This window comes from Ambystoma mexicanum, chromosome 7p (assembly GCF_040938575.1).
Source record: "Ambystoma mexicanum isolate Mex_15411 chromosome 7p, UKY_AmexF1_1, whole genome shotgun sequence".
NCBI lineage: Eukaryota > Metazoa > Chordata > Amphibia > Caudata > Ambystomatidae > Ambystoma > Ambystoma mexicanum.
Window position 1 is genome coordinate 816,547,918 of NC_090939.1, and position 17,640 is coordinate 816,565,557.

Below are 17,640 nucleotides of genomic sequence, written 5' to 3' on the forward strand. Positions count from 1 at the left end.
GACTGAAATATATCCAGCTCCATCCAAGGTTTTGGTTTGGTACGAGAACATGTCTTTTTAATTGTTGCTAGCAAAAAGTACCTGTTCTCCGAACGGGTTCTATGGATAGATATGACAACACTCATCAATTGTTGAAAATCAATGATCCTGTAGGTCGCTGTTCTGATTTGCTTATCGCTTGGTGTGCCCTGCACCCTGTAGTAAACCACACAGAGAATGGGCCTATGTGACTGGCTGACATACCCCATAGCAGACATTGGGGGGAGGCTAGAGTTGTTGTGCTGCTACATACTGGGACCTACTGTGCTCTCTCCCCTCCTGTTGCCTCACCCTGGCGTGGTGCAGTTTGCTGCGGTGCAAATGTCCCAGAAACCATGCATAATAGGGTTGCGGACCGGTCCTACGACCACTTTGATGTTTTGCTGATTTCAGGCAACCGCTTCGTGTGTGAAGGTGCTAAAATATGGGGAAAGGAGTGGGGTGTCCAAAAGTTATGTAGCAATTAATGTCCGGAGGGTCCTAACAGGTAACTAAGCACATTTTGGTGCAGATTGGTGAAATAGTGTGGAATTGTAAAAGGGACAACACTTTTCCAAGCCATAAACCCACAAACAAATGTACAGTTGTGCTGAAATCGGGGGAAAGTGGCGGGGTGTCCAAATGTCATGTAGCCAGTAATGTCCAAAGGGTCCTAAGAGGTAACTAAGAAAAAATACTGTGCAGATTGCTGAAACAGTGTGGAATTGTAGAAGGAACAAAGCTTTGCCGAGCCACAAACCCAGCGAAAAATCCACACATTTTCACTTTTATAAATATAGATGGGCAGGGGTGTTGCTAGGTCTGGAAAAGATCAGGGGCTATGCTAATGTGGGGCCTGGCAAGATTCGGGGCTAGCTATATCCTTTTGGTTGTAGCCCCTGAGCTTCTATCCGGGGCTACAACATAAAGACCCGGGGCTATAGCCCCCTTAGCCACCCCCCCCAGCAACGCCTCTGTAGATAGGTTGACTGTTTCTGACATGTCTGCTTTTATGGACCTGCTCTTTAAAAAAAAGTATCTCTATTTCAATGTTCAAAATGCTGTAAGGCCATTCTTCTGAGCCAACCCTGATTAATTGGACCACCCCTAGAGTGTCTTTTGCATTTGAAGAAGTGCGAGAAGGCTAGATTCCAATGCAAATCATCGCAAAACCAATACAAGTAGGCTGTGTCACTGCATAGGTGTGGGTGCTTTTATTTAGGGGAAATTGCATTTAAAAAAGGGGTCTTATGGTTTTGGCACAGGCATTCAGAAGTATTTGAAAAAAACATTTTCTGGAATCCTGACTTCAAGCGAGCACACGTGAAGACCTGCAGATCTGAAGGTACAAATCAACCCCTGAATCTAGAACATTCCTCGATCAATTCATGGAAATTCACCTGCAGCGACTGCGAAGCCTGGTCTCACCTGAGAAGATGGCGTGCTCGTTCTGAGCGTGACGGTAATATCCGTTGTTAGCTGGCTGATTGTAAGATTGGATACTGCTGCTGATATGATATAGCTGGCCAGCGATTGATTCTGGAGTGAGAGATCCTGCAGAGCAAAGAGCAAAATGATGTAAGTGACACCTGAGCAGGTAATAGGCAAGTGCTAGTGGAGGATTACACGCACTACACACACATACTTCATTATGTAATGCAAATTGCTCAAAGCAAAGCCAGGAAATGCAAATACAGCTATTGTAGGTATTACTAATATAGCAGAAATGCTTGGTTATTCGTCCCAGTCTATAAACCCTTCAGATCTTTTTTTAAAACATTTTTTTTATGATTTTTCAAATTAACATCAATTACATCCTTAGTCCGCACCATTTTTTTTTTAAACACAAGTATTTTGAAACAGGAGGAACAACCTCCCATCTCCCCACCCCAAACCCATTTCCAGATCATGTATATAATGATTTATATTTCTCTACAGCAGTGCACTTCAACCCGGCATATTAGTCCTTCATCACAGTTAGTCCATTTTATTTTATTTCCCTGAAATGGACTGAGAGTGGCAAGTGGTATCCGATACATAACCAATACATAAATGATTGAACAGAATCACACGCATCTATTACACCATAAAACAAGCATATTTGTCCACTGCCGTGGCATAGGGGAATATTGTGAGCCCTGAGTTCATGCGAAAGGGCAAAGCAACAACACACTACCGCTTTTCTCCTGATGACAAGCAAGAAATCCGACCTAAATTTGCTTATTGTACAATTTAACAAAGACAAAACTGCCTACATGTATTGTTGAAAGCATCTCCATCTCATTTGGGGTAAGATGGCAACTCTGAGACACATGGTCGTAGTGCCCTGCAGGAGAAATGAGGGTCCCCCAGGATGCTTATGGTAGCATTTGTGGATGACAATTGATCTCTGGGCGAGATGCAATAGGACCACATCAGTCAAAACTTCAGAGAACTTCCAAGATTACATGTGCTTCGGAATAGCACCTGAAGGAGACAGTTCTATGGAATGGGAGTGGTCAGGACCATCTGGGTCCCTTTTGTAACCATGAAGCCAGGCAAATAAATTATTAAATGGAAGCTGTCCGGAAAAATTCCAGTAGTTATGACCAATTCAAACATTGATTGCTTTTTATTAACTGCTGTGCTGTGGTAGGGTCATAAGTAGGCAACTGCTGCTAACTGGTTCTTTTCTGAGCCCATTTGGGCATTTATGCACAGGTGGATTTTGGTCGTGTTGCCGGGTATATGTTTTGATGGAAGAGGATGTCTACTGTAAAGAACACTACCAGACTATTGCAAACTGGTGACTCTAGCAGGGCAGTGAAGACGTCTTTGAAAGTGGCTAGACAGGTTAAAGGAACGGCCCGTGCAGTTGTTAGCTTATCTTGGAACTTGCTGTGTGTACCCCTGAAGCCCCAGTTTCTGGTAACTCGTTCCATCATACTGACCTGTTGGAGATAATGAAGAGTGGGATACCAAGCACAAGGTAACAGAGGCTGGTCGCTCCTATTTATTTATTTAAACCTGTATACAGAGTTGTCCGTAAGCAAAGTTAAAGGGAGTAGGAGAAAAAGTAGTTACAGATTTTCAGACCAGTATATTAAGATCGGGATAAAGGAAGAAGGGTACATGTCTGGCAAGATTAGGTTGGGTAAAGATGTAGGATTTGAGGATTTTGCCAAAGGTGATAATGGAAGGGGGGAGGCAGAAATGCTGGGTGGGAGGGTGCTTTAGGCTCTGGGTGCCCATTGGGTGAAAACCTGTTTTTGTGTGCACGTTAGCTTGCAGTGTGTGGTGTGTAGGATATTTTCGTTGGCTTGTCTAGTGTTTGTGTGGGTGATGAGCTTAAATGTGTTGTGGGGTTTTGAGGTGGATGGTTTTGTAAATGATGTAAAGTCACTGGAAAGCAATCTTCTGTCGAACTGAGCAGGAGCTGGGGTGATGTGTCCGTGTTTAAGTGTGGAATGAGTCTTGCTGCTGCGCTCTGAATTGGTTTGCGGGGCGTGAGAGTGTTGTTGGGGAGTCCGGTATCCGTTACCGGTAATCCGGTCTAGCTTGGAGAGGACGAGTGCCTGGACTGCAGTACTAGAATCATGCGGGGAAGGATGTGTCATTTTCTTGCATAGGAGCAACAGTTGTAGGTTGCATGCTTTAGTGATAGCAGCTATCTGGCCTGTGTAAAGGATTGCTGGGGGTTAATGGTAAAGCCTATGGACTCTACTGGTGTGCAGAGGGATATCTGAGGGTTGCCTGTGGTGCGTTAATTGACCCAGTTGGTGAGGTCCTCTTTATGTTTGAAAGGTAGTTTTCAGTTTTGGATGGGTTCAGTTTTAGCAAGTGGGTGGCAATCCAGATATTAATGGTGGAGACCATTTTTGAGGGTTGTGGAATTCTGAGGGTAGCAGATCTTGGAGAATATGTACATGTCGTCTGCATATTGGTGAATTTGCAAGCTGAGACTGTTTAGAATCCCTCTGAGGGATACAATGCGTACGTTGAATAGGAGGGGCAATAGGGAAGAAACGTGTGGCACTGCATCTTTGATTGGGTTGGGATTTCATTTATAAAGGGACAGGGGACATAGAGCAAAGTGTGGGCCTCATAAGGAGTTGGCCGGTGTAGAACGTGTCAGTAATTCCGTTTGCTGACACGTTACTGTACCGGCCAACTCAGTTTGCTGGTGGTGTGGGCAGAATTACCACCAGCTCAGAGCTGGAGGTAATTCCGGCACCCCACCAGCAAAAATACCAGCACCAGAGAGGTTGAGGATGTCTTAGAGGGCTGTCCATCCTGTGTCAGTGATGTTGTGGAGGATGAGAAGGGGAGAAGTTTTGGTGCAGTGGCTCAGGAGAAAATGTAATTGCAATGGGTTAAGGAGGCGGTTTGTTGTTATGAGCTGTTGAAGATGGCTTGTTACAAAGAGTTTCTTTATTCTTCTGAAGTATCGCAGGAGTTGATAGTTTTAATTGCATTTGGGGTCAAGAGATAGTTTAAGGAGAGGGAGATGTGTTTTGTTTTGGGTGCGGGGGGGGGGTCTGTGTGAGAGACCAGAGTTGATAATGTTGACCCAGTCTGGAGCCAGAGTGGTGGCACAGTTTAATGCAGCTTGAGCTGGGCATGCATGGTTTACAAAGTGGGCAAGTTTCGCTTTGGCTGTGAGGGTGTGGTTGGAATGTGTCCCATGTATTTGAGGGTTTGGTGAAGTGGAACAGGGTCTGTGGAGTGGAGGGCCTTGCAGATATAGTATATATTAGAGTTAAAGTAGTCCCTGAGGGAGTTGCATACTGTAGAGGATGGGACGATGCTGGGTGTGGATCGTGATTTTGAGAGAGAGTGCATGATGATGAAATGTTTGTGTGTGATTGGGGGGAGGATTGAAGCTCTCGTAGGTAGCGGGAGGCTTTGGCGCTGTTTATGGTGGTCCTGTATTTAGGTCAGCAGTCTGGGGGATTTCCTGCTGGAGGTTCCTGGTTCTTTTGCCAGGCTATTTCTAGGAGCCTGCCTTTTGTTTGATGGCGAGGATGTGGTAATTGAACCATGACTTGTGACGGCGGTTGTGAGGTTTTGTCTTTTGTAGGGAGCTGTTTGGCCGAGGGCTGTGGTTATGGTGGTAATGAAATTGTTGGGGATTGAGGCTGGGTCACTGTGAGGGGGGGGGAGGAGGGGAGCTCATGAGTGGTGCGAGAATTGTAGTTGCAATACGTTATTTGCCTATATGGGGGGGGAGGGTGATGTGTGGTGGGTGGGAGCTGGCGGGGGTGTGCTGTGGGAGAATAAGGGTGAAGGGGAAGAAGAGGATGGCAAAGCAGTCTGGCCATTATGCCCTGATTCTACATTTTTGCAAGAAATCAGCTGAAGTGTTTTGCCAGTTGTGTGTGTGTGGGGCAGATGACGTATTGTGTGAGGTTGTATTTGGTAATATGTTTTGGCTGCTCTTGGAATTGTCACTAGGTCAAAATGAGCTATAGATCCAAGGTCTACCCATGAAGAACTACCCAAATTGCAGAAAGTCAGGGATTTTGAAACTGAATGTTGGGCTGGATCAGCAGAGATCCTGCCCTCCCCCTTAATCTGAACAATCCAGGGCCTACTTAAGGGATTGGTGGGCTGGAAAGCAGCCTGTAAGGACAAAAAGTGTGGTGACGCAGTCATCTACCCCTCTGCAACACAGATTGTAGCTACCATTCCAATTTGGGCACTTGCCCGTTGAATAACATTAAAAGTGCCCACTTTGGAACAGGCTTGGTTGGCAGAAAATCCCTGCCCCTCTTCCTAAGAGAGGGGTGGAGCAGTCAGCTCCCCCTCTTTAACACAACGTTCCCAATTGATATCACAGTTTAGGCACTTGCCTATCAAATAACATTGAAGGTTGCCATTTTGTAATTGGCTCAACTCTGCACTAGGGTGGGTAAGAGATCTCTCCCTCACTTCTCACTTGCAATTTCCCAATCGCCGATTAGTCACGCCTTACTAGAAGGCCAACACTAGACAAGCCCTAGATGTCACATTGGCTGGCGTTTCAGTGAAGGGTCTCAAAAGAAATGGCAAGTTCTGTTTGGATCTGTTAAGTCCTAAGCTGACCCTTTCTGCCCTATGTCCTCCTCCATTCAGTTTCACATCCATGAGAAGTACCACATGAGTCCCACTTCCTATACCTGTGTGTCCACTGTTGTGAACTGCAAAATAATGCATATATCACCTGCACCTTGTAAATCACACCGTTTGGCTGCCTCAGAACCTGATATAGTATAACTTCCATTCCTTGGCCACCTCTGGCCCTTTGTACTAAACTTGCATTTTTATCCACCTATGACCACGTCATTTTTTATATTGGATTTTGTCATCTATTGTCCGGTGTGCTTCACTTGCATTTATGGTTGTTTACGACTCTGTCATATCTATAATGCATTTTCTGGTCGCCTATGGCCCTGTGCACTTCAATTGCATTTTTTGGTTTTCTAGGGACCTGTGATTTTTTTATAATTCATTTTATGGTCGCCTATGGCCCTGTGTAGTTCACTTACATTTTTGTTTTGGTTGACCATCTGACTATTAAAACTGCATGCATTCATCACCTATATTTCTGAGTATTTGATCTGAGTATTTATCTTCAATGTTTGGTTCAATAGGAAACTGTGGTGCCCTGACACACCCTATCACCCCACCTACAATCCTCCTGCTAATCCTGTTATTCCTCCTTACTGCTTGTTAGCCCCTCTTCCCTGGCATCTGCTCACCACCTCTTCCCTTCAACCTTCTTCCCTGCATCCATTGAATCTCCACATGCATCCTTCACTCTCCTCTCTAACACTCCTCTCTCCCCATTCCACCAATTCCAACCTCATGTACCCTACCCACCTCTGTTCCTCTACTCCAGCATCTACCTCCTGTAAATCTGCCCCTACTGACCTCACCTTGGGTTCCTTTAATGCCCATCCCAAAGCAAACTCATTTGTCACTAATCATTTTGATTCACATCACCCCAAACTCTTGATGATCGCTTTCATTCAAATCTGGATTCCCTCATAATCCCATCACTTTGGCAGTCCCTCACACAAATATTACCTTTTTTCCCAATCCACTTGTTTCTCTGAAAATGCTGCCGTGTTAGTCTCATGATCAGCAAGGACACACCATCAGCACGATCCACCGCTTTGATTTCACTCCCATCTACTTTGAGCATATCTTGGTTCAGCACCTCACTCTTACCCCCTTAGTATCTCTCTCATGTACTGCTCACAGGGCACGATAAACCCCTTCTCTGGTCTTGGCCTCTTACTCGAAATGCACTTTGCTGATTTCCCTGCCATCATAATTGGTGACCTCAACCTCTGCAACTCGACCAAGGACCAAAAGCTTCAACTTGCCTCCTTGCTGTCTGACGTTTCACTAGTAAACCTAAATAACCGCCCAACCCACACGCAAGACAACTCCCTTAATCTCACATTACCATCTACCACCATGTCCCCTCTGCTCAGACATTGACATCAGCCTCGCTGACCACTGTCTCATTCACTTCACTATCACTATTCCTCCCCCAGTCTCCCATTCCTATCCCTCATCTGTCACGATATGTAAATTCAAATCAGGCTCCACGGTCTTCTACTTTGTCCAAGTCAAGCCAACATTTTGTTCCAAGCTTTCTCCCTTCCACTTGCTCTCCCCTCCAATAAAACGTATCTTTTCCAAAATGAACTCTGCACTGTCCACCCTTTCAATGATCACTACACTGCCTATTCCTTGACCATCTACTTCACAGGAGCTGTTAAAGACAATACAATCCTGCTTATGCCTCTGGCCCAAACACCAACCCCCCACTTTCCTCACTGCCTCCAAAAGCACTCAACATTGCCAAATCCTCCTCTTACCCTAATCTTGTTTTCCCTCTCCATTCACACCCTCTTGACCATGCTTTCTGCCCTAGGAATCAATTAATGAATCAATGAATATCTCTCTCTCTATCTCTCTCTCTCTCTCTCTCTCTCTCTCTCTCTCTCTCTCTCTCTCTCTCTCTCTCTATCTCTCTCTCTTTCTCTTTCGTAATTACTTTGCCTCCTACTTCTCTAAAATCACCAAAATACAAGACACCCTGCCCACACATCCACCTCTCTCATTCCCACCTCATTCTTCCACATTGCCATATTCCCCACTCTTTCCTCTCTATCCACTTCTCCCCATGCCCTTCACTAAACTTGTTTTAACATTTATTTTAATTGAATGAAAATGACAGGGGAAAACAATGCATTTTTTGCACAACAATGCTTACAAAACGTGTTAACATTTTTTTACTGAGCGAAGGACCAGTGTCATTAACATTAACAATGGGTGAGAGTGTGTGGCTATAAAACCAGATGATGCAGGGGAGGTACAAACATGAACCAGGGATGAGGACAGTAGACCATGATCTAGGAACGAGATAGTAGAAGATGTGCTGAGTTTTAGGATGAAGCGGTAAGGGGGAAGTGCTGTGGGGTTGTCAAGAGGTAGGTGGAGAGGAGAACAGGGAGATGTGGTGTCGCAGAATGCTATGCAAGTAGTACTTCAGAAAGGAAGAGAGCTAGGACATTGGATTTGAGATTGAGCAGGAGTAGTGTTGAAAGGGAAAGGAATAGCACTCCAGAGTAAAGTGAGCAAGCAGAGTAAAGGGAGTGGAGAGAGGCAGAGAGCGGAAATTAGATGGGCCCAAGGGGGACACGAGGTGGGAGAATAGGGAGTGTGATTGGCCAGTAGGTAGGGTGGGGCAAGTCCATGTATAGTTTTGAAGTTGATGAGAATGGGTTTATACTTTGCACTCCGTCTCATAGATAACCAGTCCAACTGATGATGGGCTGGGGAGGTGGAGGTGATTAAGCCTGGCCACAGGGGCAGATTTGGAGAAGAGGGGGAATTTGTGGGATGGTTGAAACTGACACCAAGGTTGCAAGCAGAAGCAGAGTAAGGATGGTAGTCAGGAGAGAAGAATAGAAGAGGGGGAGAGGAAGAGATAGCCTGTTCGGATGGGAAGTAAAGTACTTCAGTCATAGTGGAGTTGAGCATGAGAGTGAGATGCGTCTAGTATTTGATGGCGAGACAGTAAGAAATATTTGGCCATAGCTCATTAGATAAAGAGGGAATGGGCAAGAAATTCTGAGTGTCATCAGCAAAGAGTTGAAAGCCACAGGAGGAGATCAAGGTGCCAAGAGAAGAGGTATAGAGAATGAAGCGAAGTAGACCCACTAGTGACCCCTTGGGGAACACTAACAGAAAGGGGGGGGGGTGAGTGGGGAGGTAACTCTGTTCTAGGACACCTGGAAGCGTCTTGGGGTGAGATATGAAGCAAACCAAGCAAATGCCTTTCCGTGATGCCTAGGATAAATAGTGTTGAGAGGTCAGAATGGTTGACGGTATCAAAGGCAGTAGAGAGGTTGAGAAGAATAAGAATAGATGAACAGTTGGCATAACAAGCGGAAGAGCTGTAGTTGTTGACATTGAGTAGAGCTGAGTCAGTAGAGTGCAGAGGTCGGAAGCTGGATTTAAGAGGATCCCGGAGGATGTGTGTGCTAAGGAACTCGATAGTGAGGTAGATAGAGAGACAGGAAGAAAGTTGGCAGGGCAGTTGGGATCTAGGCCAGGCTTCATAAGGATAGGGATGACAGTGGACGACTTATAGGGTGATGGGAAAGTGGCACTGTAAAAAGAGTTGAAGAGAGAAGTAAGATATGGAGCAACATTGGGAGCTATGAGTTTCACTATTTGTGTGGATAGAGGGTCGATGGGGTCAGAGGAAGGATTAGACCTGAGCAGAAGGCCAAGAATCTCATCAGAATTAGTGTGGACAAAGGAATAACTTGTCGCAAGAGAGCAGGGTCCAATTGGTGAAGAAAAGTGAGCAGGTGGAAGGCAATTTGCAAGGGTATTTTGATCATTGGAGAGGTCTAAAGCAAAGTAGAGAGCAAGATCATTGGAGAAAGCTTAGAGGAGATGGTGGAGGGTTTAGGAGGTGAGAGAATTGAGTGGAGAGATTTTTGGAGGCACCTAGTTTGAGAGGAGTTAGATGAAATATGAGAGAGATGGAAGTCACGCTTGCAGAGGCGAGAGCAGAGGAAAAGTTTTGAAGAACATTCATGTAGAGTTGGAGATCCGAGGAGCGTCTAGATTTTTGCCAAATCAAAAGGTTTTTTCTCATTGTTGTTTTCAGGATAAAGATGTTAGGTGTAATGCAAGGCCGTGGGGGATAGGGTTTAGGAGTGAATGTACTAAGAGGGACGTAAGAAGATAAGGGAGCGTTAAGAGCATCATTAACGTTAATGAAGGCTTTTTCAGAGGATGGAACCATGAATCTGGCTTTGGACGAGAGTGGTGTAGGTCAGAGAGGTAGATAAGGAATTTGGTGGTGGGAAACTTGTGCTAGGTAATGGAAGCAGTAGATGGAGAGAGTGGGGTGGAAGAAGGAGTGGCGATTGAGGCAAAGACAGCGGAATGATCAAAGGGAGAAGGAGCTGTTGGAGGCAGGGAGTTGGTAGGAGATGGAATAAGGACAAGGGAGCTGCAATTTGAAAGGTTGGGCAGAGAGTGGACAGAAGCGATCAAGTGGTTTAGAGGAAGAGAGATTAGGTCAGTGGATAGAGGAGCAGAGAGAGAGGGGAGGTTAAAGTCGCTAGTAACAATGAGGTGATGATATGGAGGAAAGGAGTCAATTAGTTGTGAGACCAGCGGGACCAGGTGGCCAATAGAGAGATATAATATGAATGCCCTAGGCAACAGTGAGTGTAGAGATAGTGTATTTGAAAGAGGGAGCAATAGCCTGAGTTAGGAGAGTACGAGAGATAGAAAGTTTGAAAGATGTGAACAGTCCTATGAAACCACCCTTACGAGTTGGGCGGGGAGAGTGGGTGAAGGTGTAGGCAGGGTCGTGAAGGGCAGCAAGGGGTGCAGAGTTAGAGGGAGAAATCCAGGTTTCTGTAAAGATAATGAGGACAACAGAGGGAATGAAGGAACTCAGAGTTAAAGTATGTCTTGTTACAGACAGGTTGTGCATTACAAAGAGCAATATAAAGAGAGTGGGATGTCAAAGCATACTGATGTTGCATCTGTGAAGTAGATCAGCACTGTGGGTAGATGCGAGAAGAGGAAGTCAGAAAAGCTAGGCTTGTAGGTTTTGCGAACAGAAAGAGTAGGTGAGCGAGAAGAGGGGTAGCATTGAGGAAAAGAGATGATAGGGATAGGAAGACAGTTGAAATGGTTTTAAGAGGAGAATGAAGAAAAAAGTAGAAGAAAAAGGAAAAGACAGTAAAAGCAGTGCATGGTGAGTGTCGAGCTTAAAAAAGATGTAATTGGTACTCACAAGCAATTAGCAGGACACAGCAAAGCAATAGCTCAAAGGCAAAGAGGCTGTCCCGTAGCGGTTTGCTCTTTGCTGATTCTCCCCAAAGCAAGGAGTCAAGTGGTGAGGAACATCCAATGATGGGAGGAGGAGGGTAGACCACCAGCCTGCGGCAACGAGCAGTGCAGGCTGGGAGATGGAGTCCTGGCATGGCTGCCCTGCTCGTTGCTTGATGGTGGTGCAACTTCTTCCCATCCTTCTCTCTGCAAACCTATCCTTGCTCCAGTGGACCCCTTTGCACCACAGGATCTGTCCAGGATCTTGCACACGTCAACCGTACTCACCTCTCCACTTATCTCTTTCAACTAGCATTTCCCCATCTATCACAAACTCAAGTGCTGATCCCAGCAACCTCTCATTCTTGGGACTTGTTACACCTTCCTTAGCAATCTGAAATCCTACAAAGTTTTATCTTCAACCGCACTAACATCTATCTGTATTTACACACACTTGCTAACCCCCTCCAATCAAGATTCTAGTCCAAACACAGAGACTGCTCTCATCCATGTCACCAATTTTCTTTCCACTGCCCACCACTCTCACTTCTCCTCCATTCTCATTCTTCTAGTCCTTTCCTCTGCCTTGGAAACTGCAGAGCATACGAAACTCTCTTCTCCGTGGCTGCATGAACAAAGTACTGAACTGGTTGTCTGCTTATCGAGCTGACCACTCCTTCCCCATCCAGCAGATCCTCCTCGATAACCCTTCCCATGGATCAGTCCGAGGCCTACTCGTCTTCACACTATACACCTCCACTGCCAGCAAACTCATTTAATAATTTTTAACTAGCAACTATTTATAGCGATAATCAGATCATCCTATCATTCCCAATCTCACTCGTGCAGTCTTTGAATGAGTAACCAGTTGCCTAACTGCCATCCACCACTAGATGATTCTTCCTTATCTCAAGCTCAGCTCTTCAATGACAGAAGTCATCTTTCTCCCTGCCTCCAACACCAAAGCCACTCTCCCTTCTTCAATCTCAAACCCTCCTAACCCAGTCTGCTATGGCTCGCAGCTTTGGAGTTCTGTTTGCCAGTGACCTGAAACTCTTTCAGGTCATTATGGTCACTGCCACCACAGCCTGACTCACCTTCCTTAACAATGGAAAAATTCTGCCGACACCACTCAACTTAAACCCTTATTTCTACTCTTGTGCTCAGCAAACTATATTATTGCACAAGCATACTTCTTGGTCTACCCCTTGTTGTGATGACCTTCCATGCAAAAATTGTTCTCTTTTTAAAGTCATGCTACTTGTCTATAAATCCAAACTAGATTCCCAACCCACCTCTACTGCATACTGCCCTCAGGACTACTCCATGTATTTTGAACATTTATCAAGTTCTGGCCTGCATCTTGTTCTTCAATAAATCACAACAACAAAAAATATGTTGATGTTGTAGTGTTAGTGTGTCAGAGAGAACTTGGACACTTGGCAGGTAGTGATCATAGTTCATGCACAAAATGTTCCACAAAGTCGACACAGCTTTGAGCCTGAAATATGCTTTTTCTAAATATTTGCATTTCAGGAATAGTTCTTACGATGGACTTAAGAAAGGAGTTCAATTTACACTGCTGGTTTTTCGGTTATAATCTGTCCAAAAATATCACAGAGATCCTCAACAGGCATTAGGAGATTCAGCAGCGGAATTGGACATTTACGGACTAGGTTGTGAAGTCCACCTTTTAAATGCAGCTGGACTTAAGATCTCATTACAAAGGGGATTGGGAGCTGGGATAGGATATTGACTGAATGGGAGGAAACAAAGGTATATCTTGCTTAGTTGTCTTCACTTAAAGTAAAGGTCGAAACCATCCAACTGCAAATAGTTTCTGTAATTGGAAGTGGGAATTTGATTCAGCTATCTACACGGATTTTGGAAGTGTATTCCCTTTACTTGGTAATGGTTAGGCACACATTTTCTCTGGTTTTCCTTCCTTCTCTCTTGCAGAGATCCACTGCATGACTGATGGTGCACAAGAGAATACAGTGTGGCTTCCCAGAGCTGGAAGGATGGATGGAGGTGGGGGTTGCATAAGTATGAGAAGTATTGGTAAGAGTGAGGATTGAAAAGTATATGGAAAGGGAGGCTCAAGTTACCATTATAATGTTTATGGATAGTTTTCTTCATGTTAGTAAAGTGATTAAAGGCATCGATTTTGTGTGCACAAAATCTTGAGCCATGAAGATAACCCCAATTTTCAATGCTTAATCTATTATTCTGAGAGTGTGACTGGAGACTTTATGAAAGTGACCAAATTCAGACATTGTGCCATGAAGCTTAGAGAAGAGTCACGGATTGTGAACGTCTTGATGAAATAATGCAAGCACTTGGCAGTACTATGATAGTTAAAGGAGAAAGACTATGATGTGGGTATAATACAAGTGCCTGACTTGAACTTTGGCCAGTGTTCGCTGATGCAGGTTGGGTGAGCTGATGGGTATCTACTTCAAGGGGTGAAATAGGTCATGATGGTGATCTGAGAGGTTGCTGGCTAACAGCTCAGATCAAGAAAGGTGGTGGCATTTAGACAGTTGTTTCAGTATGCAGACTTAACCTGGACCATCTGACTGAGCAATTGTTGGTGGAGTCGATCGAAAGTGGACTGCCGTATATAATCGGTGACGACTGTAATGTACCTCCTTTCACAATAGCAGGTAGGTTATCTATGAATGATTTAAGGGAGCACATGAAGATCAAGGGAATTATTTGTTGGCCATTTGCATAACATGTGGCGTGCACAGCAATCTAGTGAGAGGGTGTATTCTTCATTTTTTCCAAACAGAATCATACTAAATGTGAATTGACTAATATTTATGATTAGAATAAGCAGGTGAGATTGTGTATTTGTAATGGTTTATTGGAAGACAGTGCCTTTCACAGAAGGATGTTTAGAATGTTTGCACTTTAATATGGGATCCACCCACATGGCTAATCTATGAGACGTTATGAACACTTCAGATGTTGGGTGGATACTTGAGTATATTGCTATGTGTACAATTTATGGTTATGTAAAACAAGGTAAATAGGAAAGTTTGAGTATCTGTCAAATAATAGCCAGAGGCCTCACAAGAAAATAGACTGTTAAAATGCCAGCACACCACGCACAAAGATTTGTCAAAATATGCATGATAGGCAGGATTGTGCTGAACCCACTGACTGATGACGAGATTATGCATGGAGTTAAAAGTCAGAACCTTTGAGGTAATCTTGTAATCAATGCTTCTAATTGGCTTAATTCTATAACTGATCAAATATAATAACTTTAGTAGCAGTAGGACAAAGGATATATTGCAGCAATAATATTAGAATGTTTATCAAGCTCCAAGTAAGTTGGACTCTGAAACAGCACTGGAAATCTTGGCTTTTTTGGCATGGACTTAATTTTCTTATGTCGACGGTGTTGCAAGGCTTTTGGATTTGTGGAAGGCTTTATAGAAAACGTGCACACTGCTAGCCCCAGTCTTCCTGGGAGGTCACTTTTGAGAGATGAGAATCCTTTAGGATACAAGACCACTGTGTGATCATGTAAACCCGTTTAACCTTTTTAATTTGGATTCAAAAGTCTATTTAAAATACTGCTTAAACATTTTGCAAGAGTGATAAGGAAGGCCATTCATACAAAACAGCAGTGGATTGTTCCTGGGTGGAAATTGTCAATTCAAACTCATGGAGGTCTCTCGCCTGAAAAAACTGCCATATCCAAAATGCGACCCTGGTATTGGTATTTGTTATAGAGGAGAAAGTATTTGTTTCCTCGGATTGCCTAGAGATTGCTCACAGGTTAAGTGCTGGCCATTGACATGGGACAGCCTTTACTTAGCAAATGTTAATCCCACTCTGACTGCAGCTTTCATTCTCTAAAGTCAGCAAAATGAAGACCATTAGGCTGGGTTGGAATACCAGATATTGTTACAGCACCTAGAAGCACCAGGAATCTGTAAAGAAGCATTATTTAGAACCATTAAATTATTATAATTATTATTATGGCAATGGTCAATTGTGATAATTTGGCAGAATATGTCCATTTTTAATGGACTATTACATCACACTGATACAGACCATGGTAAGAAAAGGATCAGTCAGAAAAAGTGCCAATACAAAAGGGGACATGACAACAATGGCCTTTGTTCCCCTTTCAAATGTTTCAAAAGCCTTTGGCCTGCCAGAGAAACCAGGCTTACCCTTCAGTGTAGGTTGATGGCAAAGAGGTGATTTGTTCATAGGCTTGCAAGTCAAGGAACGCAGTACGCAAGTAACTAACCTGACCCCCCCTCCAGACCCGTTACATTTTACAGACCTCCGGTCACCTGACCAAAGATGATTCAGGAAAAAAGTCTTCAAACACTATTATCCCACCTTCACCAAACAGAGACCCGTTCATTTAAGGTACAAGCTCAACTACAGTGGTCATGAACAGAAGTGACGCTTCCTGACATACTTCTGGTGAAGAGTAACCTCACGCCAGACAAGTAGCTCTCATCAAAGGAGTACTTCTGGTCTCACCCCATCAGCTAAGGGGCGTAGGTCCTCTACTCCCGCGACAACTTCTGCTCCTTTACAGTAGTCCATTGTACAGTCCGGTTCAGACTGGTTTATTCCACTGGGCTCGGGCCTGTGGCCCTACGCTAGTAACCCCCGCGAGGGTGGAGCCTGCAGTCCTAAGTCTCTGCACATGTGTCCCTTAATATGTGGCAAAACAAGCATTGTCTGAAGCCAATGGGACAAGGGAAAACCTAATAAAAGCCGGCTAAAAGGGAAAAACTAGGGCAGGAGGGTGCACAATATAGCGGAGGGGCAGTACATTGCTGCAGTTCATATGGGATAACCCCAATGCCCCTGCAACTGAACCCCCCACCCTCAACGTTTTTCCTCACATGTTCATTCACTTTATTTATTAAAAGAAAACCTATTCCGATAGGCCCAAGTAGTTTGGTAAGTGGAGCTTGATTCTATGTCAAGACGGAGGCAAGCATTATGCTTCATCTTCTTATTTATTACTCTCCATGCTCGCCTCCTTGTCTTTAATAGAATCAAGAGCTCCCTGCGCTATTAGCAGGGGGAACCTTAATTCTAAGGTGTCAGGTTAAAGTGGTTTTATATGCAGACAATCTGCCAATCTACAGCTTGACACGTGCATGAATGTGTGTATGGGATTTACAAGGTGCAAACCTGGCTGTCAAGCAATGTACTGTTCCCAAGGAGTTACAAATAGGGTGCATGGCTAGTAGAGGAGCTGGGATGTGGGGGGGGGGGTGGTCATGGAGGGAGGGAGCTCCAGAGGGGAAGAAAAAGGGTTGAGTGGAGCAATCAAATATTGGTGAGATGTTATTTGACGAGCAGGTATTCACGTCCTTCCTAAAGTATAGGGTCCAGGAAGCCAGTCAAAGCTGCATTAGTAACTTGTTCCAGAGACACGCTGCACAGGCGGCAGGCCTGTAGCCTGTTTTTGTTCCCTCTAGAAGTTTTTGAGTTCAGCCTGGCAATGTTGTGGCTTTTGGTGTTGCACTTGACATCCGGAGAATGATAGTTTCTCTGCCAAGTACAGTGTTTTCCTTTGGTTGAGGCTGCTTTGAAATTCATGCAGGTAGTCTTGGACGCGATGGATCCTCGAAGGGTGGCCAGTGCAGTTCCTTGAGGGTGAGGGTGATGTTGAATTTTCTTGGTCCTGTGATGCAGAAAGATGGAGGTAAACATAGGTGGAGTTTCGTTCCTAAAATATTGATGGTGGTATCCCCATGTAATATTGTTTGCATATGGCTTGGGCAAATCAGCAGTATTTGCCAAATATCACTGATTTTACCATTACCTCCCAACTGTGAATGGCCTACTTAGGATCTAATCTACAGGAGGTAAAGAATGCTGTTAAGTGAACTATGCACGCAGAAGGCAGGCTTTGTTAATTTGCTACAGGAGCGCGGCGGGAGCTAGGAGAGAATGTTCTCTTTCGGCAACATAAACCGCTAACTTGCAGTATTCCACCCTGAGTCTTTGCAAATCTCATTTTACACCATGTTCCGTGCGGATTCATGGAGCCCTCTGTGCACTATACTTCATTCAACCTCTCCTAGCTAACCACCACACCCTCCTCATATCCCTCTACAAAGGTAGATGAAGCATAGTCAGGAGGGTTTCTTTCGCCCACATTCTTTTGCTTTTGGGCGGCTAATGGTTTGAAGATACAACAGCTGACCACCAGGCATAGAGCAGCGGGATTGTTTGTAGCAATTCTTCAGACAATGGTATTTTCCAAGAATTCAATTGGATTATTAC

The 17,640-nt window shown here is 44.6% G+C and overlaps 1 protein-coding gene across 14 annotated transcripts in view; it reads right to left on the reverse strand.

Moving 5' to 3' along the window:
- Positions 1 to 17,640, reverse strand: part of ADGRG2 (adhesion G protein-coupled receptor G2) — an 835,692-nt gene that overhangs the window by 149,627 nt on the left and 668,425 nt on the right. For all 14 annotated transcript variants that reach the window (XM_069636971.1, XM_069636968.1, XM_069636965.1 and 11 more), the window contains one exon: positions 1,447 to 1,572. In XM_069636971.1, the coding sequence (XP_069493072.1) occupies positions 1,447 to 1,572 (126 nt within the window). The remainder of the gene's footprint in view (positions 1 to 1,446; positions 1,573 to 17,640) is intronic.